This window comes from Medicago sativa, chromosome 1, assembly GCF_051527215.1.
Source record: "Medicago sativa cultivar Bolivia chromosome 1, Bolivia_mono, whole genome shotgun sequence".
NCBI classification, from domain to species: Eukaryota; Viridiplantae; Streptophyta; class Magnoliopsida; order Fabales; family Fabaceae; genus Medicago; species Medicago sativa.
Window position 1 is genome coordinate 27,334,796 of NC_140749.1, and position 12,253 is coordinate 27,347,048.

General features: G+C 32.2%; 1 protein-coding gene across 1 annotated transcript; it reads right to left on the bottom strand.

The window, feature by feature from the left end:
* Nucleotides 1-777: 777 nt before the first annotated feature.
* Nucleotides 778-2,571, bottom strand: LOC146953917 (CBL-interacting serine/threonine-protein kinase 4-like). The gene has a single exon (XM_085712560.1). The coding sequence runs from the start codon at nt 2,529-2,531 to the stop codon at nt 1,233-1,235; it is 1,299 nt and encodes a 432-aa protein (XP_085568686.1). The 5' UTR covers nt 2,532-2,571; the 3' UTR covers nt 778-1,232.
* Nucleotides 2,572-12,253: the final 9,682 nt, after the last annotated feature.

A 12,253-nucleotide genomic window follows, 5' to 3' on the forward strand; every position in this document is an offset into this window, starting at 1 on the left:
GGAACAAGAGAAACAATAGCCACTATTCTTTCAATTTACAAAAGTGAACATGTTTTTATACCATTTGGTTTTGACACTTTCGGCTTCCTAACATCAGAGGTTGTTGACCTTCTACATAGAGTCCAAAGGGTTATGCATAGCAATGTTATGTCTCCTAGGTCCATTAATGTTGTGTTTACGAAGATTGATTTTGCCATCCAAAAAGGTCTAGCGGCGCAGCTTGTTGTCCACTTGCCTCCTATTCATGTGTAAGTAATATTGATAGTATATATAAAGATTATTTAATTTAATAAAAAAAAAAAAAGTGAACACTTGTGTTTGTCCCTTACAAGAAACCACAAACAACATAACAAAATTCACTCATTAAACACCTACCACATACAAGAAAGACAATTATTGTAAAAAAAATTAAAAAATTGACGATTATTATATTCAATTTGTTAATTAGTTTTATTTTTTAAAAAAAAGTATTTTCTTGTCAAAATATCATAAATTAATCATTCATGCAACGTGAGACCAAAATTGATGGTAAACTTTTTCCCCAAGAGTTATAACGTTGTTGCACTCTCGTAGTAAGATCTGAATTTGAGATCCGAATCTCTGATTAAGCTAGAAAATATCATAATCAATTTGTATTTATATATATATATATTAATTAACCAGAACAATAACACACCATAAAGTTTCATGTTAATTACTCAAAGCAAGAATGAAATACCACGGCAGTGGGATCAAAGATCACATAAGCAAAAATACTAACAAAAAGACAGAGTCAAATAACAATAAGTCATAAAATGTAGTAATTGATTCAAGAAGATGGAACAACAGAAACACTAGCCACTATTCTTTCCATTTACAAAAGTGAACAAATGTTTCTGTCCCTTACAAGAAACTACAAACAAAATAACAAAATTCACTCATTTAACACCTAAAAATCTAACAAAAAAGTGTATATTAGAGACTACATGCATGAGAACCCAGCACTTTTTAGCATCTTGTGTGTGAGTGAATAACAAACAAAGGTAACTACTTTTTTCTTTCTAAACCAAGACATCTCCCGCGTAATTGCAGAGACTAATTCTTCCAACCAGTTAACGTCTCTCATACCAAGACATCTCCCGCGTAAATGCAGAGACTAATTCTTCCAACCGGTTAACATCTCTCAACGTATGTTTTCCATACACATGAGTCAGAGATCGAACATATATTTCTTGCTTTCGGAGTCAACAAAATTACATGGCCAAGTTGGATTCAAGATTATGCCAAGAAAGAACAACATCTTGAAGCCCAATTTTCCAATCATTCCAATGAACATCTTCAAACTCCAATCCACCATTCTCTAATTTAAGAGCTACCAACAACAAATCATCAACAATCTTAAACACTTCAACAACCATAGTAACGTTCCCTTTCCCCAACCCAATTGCACCATTCTTCCCAATCTCAACCCTAAACCCTAATCTCACTCCAATCTCCTTCACTTTCTCCTCCACCACACCAACTTCTTCACTAGATGTAAACCTCTTCTCACTCTTCAACGTCGTCGTTTCAAACAAACCACTCAAATCCAAACCCGACGACATCGATATTATATCAAACGCATTCATCCCTAATTCAAGTTTCTTGTAACCATCAAAACTGTATTTGTCATCAAAAAGTTTCTCTTCAGGTTCTTCTCTTAACGATTTCTTAAACCAATTGTTTCCAAAAACATTCTCTAACCTAATTCGGGTCTTCGGATTCGGGTCAAGTAATTGATAAATCAAATACCGCGCCGGTTTCGAAATCCATTCCGGAAACTGATAATCCCGGCGAGTTATTCTCTTACACATCGCCGGAATATTCGAATCATCGAACGGAAGATGACCGGCGAGAAGAACGTAGAGAATTACACCACAAGACCAACCACCAGCTTTAGATCCGTCGTAACCAATCCGGCCGAGAATCTCCGGCGCGGTGTACGCCGGCGTACCACAAGCTGTATGCAGAAGACCGTTTTTCAGCTGCTCCGGCAACGCAGAGAGACCGAAATCGGAAACCTTGAGATTACCTTCAGCGTCGAGGAGGAGATTCTGCGGTTTGAGATCGCGGTGAGCGATACCGTTACGGTGGCAGAAGCAAAGAGCGGAAACAAGCTGTTGAAAGTACCGTCGCGCCAGCGCCTCCGGAAACTTACCACGCCGGGAGAGTTTGAGGAAAAGTTCACCGCCGCCGGCGAAATCAACGATGAGGTAGATCTTAGTTTTGGTGGCTAAAACTTCGTGGATTTTGAGAATGTTTGGATGATTTTGAAGCCGACGCATAGCGTCGATTTCGCGAACGATTCGTGGCTCCATTGATGCATCGACGGTTTTGGATTTGTCGATGACTTTTACGGCGACGATTGAACCGTCTATGAGGGAACGTGCTTGGTATACTTTGGCGAAGTTTCCTCGGCCGAGGAATTTTGTGAGTTGGTATTTGCCGAGGATGATGCGTGACGGCGGTGATGGTGGCGGCGGCGACGGTGGTGATTGTTGCCGCCGTTCCATTTTGTTTGGTGAGAGAGAAAGAGAGAAGAAATGAGAGTGTATGTTTGTTGAGAGAGTGTGTTTATTTATATAGACACGGCACTGCGTAGCGCGTTTTGAACATTTTTCTATTTTTTTATAATTCCTATTTTGTCCTTTTTGTATTAGTGGTGGTTCTTGCTTTGCATGCCTGTTTTTTGAATGTTTGTTTTATGTTTATAGAGTATTATTGTTACTACATTATTTCTATGTCTTATTTTAATAACAATAAAATATATTTCCTTCTTTTTCATAAAAAATATATATTTCCTTTGAAATAAACAATAGCATATGCTATTTTTAATTATACCACTAACCTAGATAGTGGTATTGTTTTTTGACTAAAGAAGTAGTATTGTGGTGTGCCCAAAATAATAGTATTTCCTCATGTGTTGAATATAAGAAAAGAAAATTTGATATGATTGCAGAATTATAGCTTCTTCAAAAAAAAAATGATTGCAGAATTATAAGAAAAAATTTAATTGGCTTTTATTCTTTCTTGTTTTGAGGGGTGACTTTGATTCTATTTAACTACTCCCTCCGTTCCACAATAGGTGATCCATTTGAAAATGTGCAATTTTGACTTAACTTACTTTGACCATATTTTTCTACTAATATGCAAAGATAAATAATCTCATATAAGATGTCGTTAGATTCGTCTCGATGAGTATTTTCAAAATAACAAATTTTCATACTTTTTTCTAATATATTATTCAATATATTTAAGCTCAAAATTATGCATTAGTATGCGTAATAGAGTCAACTGTGTCATGTATTATGGGACGGAGGGAGTATATGATTCTCAAAATACAAATAAAATTATGAGAAATGATATTTTGACAACCACTTTTTGACAACTTTTGGACAACTTTCTCTCTCATACTCACATGATGTTGTTATCCTCTCTCTTCCTTTTTCTCTCTCCATTGTTTTTGACCAATAAGAAATGAGAAAAACAAAGTTGTCAACAAAGTTGTCATCAAATGGATGTCAAAATATCATTACTCTAAAATTATTTAGATTATCAAACTTTTATAATCTCAAAACACAATAACTAGATTACTTAAAGTGTAAGATGACTTTTTTTGGCCAACACTCGAAAATGGAGAGACACGTATAATTGTGAATGTATTTATTGTGTATATTGTTTTACTTTGTTTGGGATTTGACCCCTTTTTTGACAAATTTTGGACTTGACCTTATATATCGAAGATATTGTTGTGTCTTATTCATTGAATGAAAAAATTTGATATAACTATTTAATTACACATTATATCCCCTAAAAATTTGATATAAATATTAATTAATAGAATTAGTTAAAATATTTTTTAATTGAATAATTCAGAAAAAATATTAATTTAGTAAGAAAACTTATAAGCATTTATATAATACAAAATAAGACACATTCTTTGAAATGTTTTCAAATAAACAAAACATGTTTAAATAGAATAAAAGAAATATTAGACCATTAAAAAATGGAAAACTCTTTTTATAAAAGAGAAAAAAAAATATCGCATAGATAATATTCATGCTTGGAAGCTTTTTTGACAAGATATTTTAGGCTTGGTCCATTCTTACAGTGTTTTGTGCAGTTGGAGGGAGAGAGGAAGGTTTTTTCGGTTTATTCGTTGTTTGTTGCTGCTATTTTAGTTTGTTGTTTGTTGATATTACAGGTGTTTTTTGGCTTTTGGTGGAGGTTCTGGTCACTCTTGGTGATCCTATATGTGTGCATGTACAAAAAAAAAAAAGGAAGAAAGAACGAGTTTTCAATATTAAATGTCGTGGTTTGATTAGTAGAGTCGGTTCTAGTTTTTTAGTGAACTCTCTAAGCTCATTTCTTCTTCATTCATTAGAGATTGGTGGTTTTGGATCATTTTTGGCATGAAATCATCCATCTTTATCGTTTTTCTCTCGTTTACTTAAATAGCGTTAATCACATGGATTTGGTTAATTTTATTTTGGAAGTTATTGTCATGGTGCAACGCATTTTTGTTTTCCCATCTTTTGCAGTGTAGTTTGGTTTTTTTGTATGATTACAGTGTTTGTTATGTTCATATTGATAAATCAGCTTCAACTCATTACATATTAAACTAATGATGATTGACTTAGGCATCAACGCTAACTATATGGAGGTATGAGTATTCGGTCATTTTAATTTTCTCAATTTCTTAGGTATTATGTTGTTTAATGTTTTTAACTTGAATGTTGTGAGTTTGTTTGTATATTCATCCTTTTAATTTTTAGCGACATGAAACTTGTGGTGTTTTCAATTTAATCTACCGATTTGAATGAATACCTTATATCTAGTAAAAAAACATGTTTTGCATGAATACCTTATATTTAGTAAAAAGAATTAGTAGATGCGGTCGACAACCTATTTAACTGTTAACCGATTTTGCATCAACGAATAGTGATGCAACTAATTGTCAAATACTTTCAATAAGCAAGACTATTTAGATTTAGTAGCCACGTTCAACCGACAATCAATTTAAATATTTGTTAATTATGACGCGTCTGATCTCAAATCATTTCACTTCAACCCAATTGACGATACATGTTTCGATTACCTATTTTTTGGTGTAAACAAATATAATCCAAACTCTTTTCTTATCATATTCCTATATGCTATATAAATATAAGGATTAAACACCTGTTCGGTCCATTATAATTATTATGGGGTTCATATTGGTCCCTTTTTTTTTTTTAAAAAAAAAAGGTGCATATTTGTTCTTCAATTTATTTAATTGGTACCGCGTTAGTCAATTTCCATGCGAATTCGTGGTTTTGAAGTACAAGATCCATGCGACTATATTTAAGATTCATCCTCTGCACCATTTTTCAACGATTTCAAAAAGGAAGCTGATGAGAAACCTCCTGACCTTGACATGTTAGCTCATATGGGAAGAAGATTGGTTGCAATCTCTAATTTGGGCTGAAGAATTTAGAGCAAAATGAGTTTCAATGAACCTTTAATTTGATTTATAGGGGTGTTGGTAAAGTGGGAAGAATGAGATGTTGACTTACTTGTCGCGTATACTATAGTTAACGTTGTTAACCTTTGATGAATGAAAATTACTAATGTGGTACCAATTAAACAAATTAAAATATCTATCTTCGCCTTTTTTAAATAAGGGATCATTATAAACTCCGAAATAAAGATAATGGACCGAAAATATGTTTAAGCCTAAATACAATCATGAAATGAGACTTCAACCAATCCTCATTTTCTTTCAAAACAAAATCACAAAATGCTCATGTCGGGTTAGCTCACCGTATACACCCTCCGGTCACTATTATAAACAAAAATCTACATCTTAGATTCATTCATTTAGTGATGTATATGGTCTTTATTATAGACCACATACATCATTTAATGAATGAATCTAAAATGTTAACTTTTACTTATAACAATGATCGGATGGTGTATTAATCAGTTTGACGTTGTTTTTTAGTTAGAGTAGCAAAACGTCATTGCTTATATTATGAATGAAGTGTGTGTTGAGCCATCTGAATGTTTCTCTTGGCGGTAGTAGTTTCCTGAATTAATAATGACTAATACCTCAAATTTGTCCTTGAATTTTGACAAATCGGCTAAATTCGTCCCTGAATTATTCGAAATAGCTATTTAGTCCCTGAATTTACAAAATGTCAAGCAAATTGGTTCCTCCGTTAAGCTGGTCTGTTAACGGAGGTGACGTGTAACGTTAACCTCTTACAAGGCTTACCACGTCAGATGCCACGCAAGCAAGGGACCAAATTGATGGATTTTCAGAAAATTTCCAAGGACCAAATTGATGGATTTTCAGAAAATTGCAAACGGTTCTTTCTCCTTGTACACAGTAACGACTTCTTCTCCACTTCAAAATTAACGGCTCTTTCTTCCCCAAAGATATAAATATGGAACCCTAATGTTATTATTTGTCACCTATAGTTCAAAATCCCTCAAAATTCTTCCATGAATTGAGTAGGTGTTCTTCCCCAATTCAAAAAACATAAAACCCAAATTTTGTTGATTCAATTCGAAATTAAAAAATCATTGGTCATTGTTGAAGAGAGGTGTTCAGATATGATGGGTGGTGGGCGTATGGGCAAAAACAACTACAACAGCTGGTCTTCATCTTCAAGCTCTATGTACAATGATGATGTGAGAGAGCTTCATTGTTGGTGTCCTAGAATTTGTGTTGTAAGAAAAGCAAACACTGTCCAAAACCCAGGAAGGCATTTCTATGCCTGCCCTCTGCCTAAGGTTTGTTTAACAATGGTTATGTGATGTGTGAATGGTTTGTTTAACAATGGTTATGTGATGTGTGAATGGTTTGTTTAAATAGTACTGATTTTGTTTTTTTGATTGTATAGGATGATGATGAAAATTGTAAATTTTTTTGTGTGGGTTGATGAAGCTGAAGAACTAGGCTATTTTAAAAACAATGGTGCTGGTCATGGAAGAAATGCAAGGTTGATAGAGAAGCCAAATGATAGGGGCAGAGAAGAGGTTTGGATGGCAAGGTTGATGGATAAAGTTGATTGTGTAGGAAGTGAGCTTAGGTTGATTAAGATATTGATAGGAGTATTATGTTTGATTGAGTTGTTTAGAATGCTATTGTATTGTGCCAAGTCCATGTAATGTTGCAAAGCTGTAATGAAAAGAGGTTGTCAATGGATGAATCAAACCCTTCTGTCAAAAAATTTCAATCAAAATGGTCCTTGAATTATATGCATATCCATCATATCGATTCTCAAATTAGTAAAAATACCATCAAATAGGTCCTTGAATTTTTGCAACAGATATCACTGTGATCCTTGGTGTATACTTTTGCTAAATAAAGTAAAAAGTAAAAGACAGACACTTTGATTATAAAAAAGCATACATTTGCATACCATCATAAGTCATATATTTGATGTTCATAAGTCATTACATAGCCAAAAAATGCAAATTACATATCCATCAAGTCATCAAATCATTTGATGTTCTTAAGTGATTGCATATCCAAAAAACCATAAACTAAACAAGTCCAAAAAGCAATAATTAAACCAGTCTAAAAGCATAATTTAAAAAAGCATCAATGCTTTGGAAATCCTGGAGTTGGGATAAACTCCATGTATTGGGATTGAGTAGAAGCAGATGGCCCGTAAGTTGGATTTGGAACTCTAATAATTTCAGGAGCAGTTGGATTCTGTGGAGCAGGACCCCTCAGTGGTGTTTGTTTATGCATGTCATTTGAAATCACTGGTCCTCGAATGCCATATCTCCTTGTACTCATTCCCTGCAAATAAAATCAATCATAAAAGCCCTTAAATGATAGAAAAATCCATCAAATTAGTCCTTAAATTATGACAATAAGTCTCAAATCGATCCTTATCATAGAGGGGTATAATTGGAAACACAGGAAAAATTACACTGAAAAGTTAAATCTCGAATTTTTACCATTTCCATCAATTTAGTTCTTGTACACGTGGCTGCCTTGTTGACACGTGTACAGGACAACACAGCATGCAAGAGGACATGTCATCACCACTAACGGAGCAATTTGACGGAGGGACCAATTTGATGGACGTTTGTAAAATTCAGGGACTAAATAGCTATTTCGAATAATTCAGGGACGAATTTGGCCGATTTGTCAAAATTCAAGGACGAAATTGAGGTATTAGTCAATTAATAATACACCATATTGATTTCTTCTTCTTTTAGGTTACTGTCTTTACTTTTTTTTTTGTTACTGTTTGTATTTAAGAATTTTTGTACCTTCATAAATATAGTACACCCTGCCGCCGCCCCATAAAGATGTCTTTTTTAAGAAAACATAAATAAATATCTTGATAATTAAGAACGTATAGCAATTTCATTAGCTCTCTCACTTAATTATCAAAGCCGTGTCCTCTACGAATGTTGAGTTGTAATATTTGCTTGATGTGTATATGATGATTTTCCAAAAAACGTGTTACAATCTGGAATTAGAATATGCAAACCATATGGTTAGCTGGCTCTATATATTTCACGTACCCTTTTTGATTGTAACTAGATACATACATCAGCATCAAACAATGAAACCAACCCTTTTGAATATTTGCTCTATAAGTTGACTTGTAGAAGTGGCTGCAACAAGTTTCACTTTTAGTATATTAATTTCGTGGAAAATTCACGGATTCACTGTGAATTAATGCATATGGTTGTGTTTGAGTGGAGAAATTGATAATGCATTTTGAGGTTTCTTGTATTAATACTTCAACATTGAATATTATTTTAATTGGCTAGTCAAACTCACGAATATTGCAACTTTAAAAGGTCCATTCGGGAGTGCCCACGGCCAAGGGCTATCGTGTAGCTTTACAACAACCACGATTAATTTGTCCTCTTTTTTTTTTTTTTTTTTAAAGATAAATAAAAATATGTTTTTTTTAAAAGAATATATATATATATATACACACACTCCTTCAAAAAAATATACACACACATATATGTGCGCGCGCGCTTTTTTATTCCAAATATTCACAACTATTTAATATGATTTTTTTAAGAACTATAATGTTTTTGATTCCAAATATTCGCAACTATTTAATATGATTCTTTTTGAAGAACTATTTAATATGATTATTTGTCAAAAAAAACTATTTAATATGATTAATCTTTGCCGAAAAATATAAAATACACAAGATGAATAGTTTCCCTTCAATTAATTGATTAATCCACGTCCTCGTGAGCTTAACTCAGTTGGTAGAGACAATTCATAATATATGTAAAGTTTGGGGTTCAAACCCTGATCACCACAAAAAAAAAAAAAAAGATTAATCCTCAAGAGTGAAAATTCATGGAGATGCTTGAAGCATTTTAAAACAAGATACAGGATAATTTCAACACCGTTCATGCAAGATTAGAAGATTCACATTACATATTTAGTAAGTTAGGTTCAACCCGTATACTACCTTTTATATCAATGGTTAAGATTGGACCTTCACGATTATAAGGAAACGGAAATTCACATTGAAAATCTGACTGGTCCCCATCACATTTTTCTTGGTAAACTAATGTATAAATGACTTAATCATATCGAAGAATTATGTTGATACTTCTTTTTATGAGAGGAAATTACGGTCATTATCTTATCTTAACTCATTAGTATGAGTTGAGATCCTCTCCATTTAGAAAACAGAGAAAACATACATCTTGCTACTTTGTACAACTCAATTATTCTTATTATTTTTAAAAGGGTTGTACCAACCAACGTAATTATAAGTTGGTATATGTTGATGAAAGTTTTAGTGTTTAACCATAGATCACTAGATACAAATTATAGCATATCATCAATAACAAAAAGAACAAGAGATTGTGTACCTTTGAATTAGGTTGATGAAGGATAACCGTAGACAACGCCGACAACTATGAGAGGGTAACTACCCTCATTCCGTCTAGCTCTAGGTTTTCTCACCAATCTTCAGAATAATTAATCGTCTAATGGGATGACGTTTAAATAGCTAAACGGCTGAGGGCAGGGACCTCTCATTGGGCTTATCTAAATGGTCCAACCCATCACGGTCCATTTAGTAACAAAAGTCCAATCACTCAAATTCATCATATAATTAGTGCTTAACACAATAGACCATAATTTATATTATGACATCAACTTATAATAATTGATTATTGTCGATCCATAATTGATTAATTAAATAATTAATCCAACAATCTCCCACTTGGATGACAATACTCAATTACTGAAAAAATAAAAAAATTCACTTGTCATAAAGAATTTAAAAATTTAAAATTACATGTATGGTCAAAGCACTAATCATTCAAAAGAGAAGTAAGCTTTAATGCTGCAGAAATTGAATCCGATAGGGAAAACAAATCATACAGATCAAAGACTCACTTTTCTAACAAATGATGAATCTATAGTGACACGTTTGAATTAAAAAGAATATGTCACTAAAGAATAGCCCAAGCATTTTAAAAATGCTATAACAAACTCCCACTAACCCAAAATAACATAGACTTAATCAAATCATTATGAGTTACAATACTCATATATAAGTATGTGGTTAGTGGTTCTGCCAATGAGTTTTCAATTCCATAAAAGTCATATATCCACATAGGTATAAGAGTAGTAATTACTTATAGGGATAGCCTATAAAGAGATAGTAATTACATTTAGTCAAAGTCGATAAATGTTCTATGACATTCAATTAATCCAAGTTTTATAAAAAAAAATGTGACTATGAAAATCCATAAAAGCAAAATAGGAAATTCAATAATCCCCAAATTGGATTAACATAGACACGTAGTTTAAAGAAAAAAATGTGGATTAATGTGGCCACTAGAATGTCAATAACAAAAGAACATTTATGATTATCTCAAATTATAAGTACCACAAGAACATAATATCATACTCGACAGGAGTATTGATATTATACATTGTACTTACTATTTATGACCTCAAAAATGTAGAATGTTGGCAAAACAGAAGCACAATGTATATTTGCATGCCAAGAAGTTATTGTGCATATTCCAACAAAATTGACTTAAGCATCCAATTATGATGCTCATTGAGATCGATAGAATTTTAACATATATCTCAATATAATAGAATGAGACTAAAGTTTAAAGTCTCTTAAGCTATGCCATATTTTATAGTGTGCACAAGAGTATATGACGATAACGACAATAATATTGTGTACACATTTCTCTTGATCTCACATACATATATATATATATATATATATATATATATATATATATATATATATATATATATATATATATATATATATATATATATATATATATATATATATATAACAAGAGTGAGAATTCTCATTTGAGCTCATAATATATAATATTGTGTACACACTCCCACTGATCCCACATATATATAAACAAGAGTAAGTGGGATTCTCATTAGTGATCACTGATACAAAATATTATAATAATGTAATATTCAACAGTGGGATACTCAATTACTAGTGCAAGATTATCAACATAAGTGGTTATATAATTTTAGCCAATAGAGTTTCATGAACTCAACCACATATTTTGCACATGAGCATAGCAGAATTATTAACACAAGTGGTAACTCAAAGATAATATGAAACCCCATAAATACATATTTTATCAATGGCAGATATTATCAAGAATTGGGTTTCGTAGTTAACCACATATTATGCATTTACAATTAAGGAGAACGTAAATTTTCATTTAAGAATTTTATAACACAAGATCTCCTTTTCACAATTAAAATTCCATAGAATTTTATAAACATAGTAACCGTTATATGACAGAGTATGATGATTATATAAAAAAATTATCATCATATGAGTGAGATGAGTCTCTAAAAATAGGATATAAGACTCTGTTCACAATTTTAATAACTCACTCAAAACTCAAATGCTACAATTATACTTACACAAATTTGAGAAACAATTAGGTTACAAGCAGCGGAAATACACAAGACTTATATTTTATTATTATTGAGGATATAAGAGAAAATAGTCATAAGCTTCCATAAGTATTAAAGAATAGCAATAGCATAACTAATATCCTCAATATAAGTCTCTACAAAAATTTCATATCTAAAAATATGAAAACAAATAAATATATTTGTTTATGAGATATAGTTAGTTGACATGTAGAATTTTTCTCACTTGTTGAAGAATGATATTTTCTCCACTTGGTGGAGAATGAGAGTTAAACTATCTTACCCACAAAAGGATGATTA

What these genes read in the sequence shown, in the direction of transcription:
- LOC146953917 (XM_085712560.1), bottom strand. Translation starts at nt 2,531, where the DNA reads ATGGAACGGCGGCAACAATCACCACCGTCGCCGCCGCCACCATCACCG.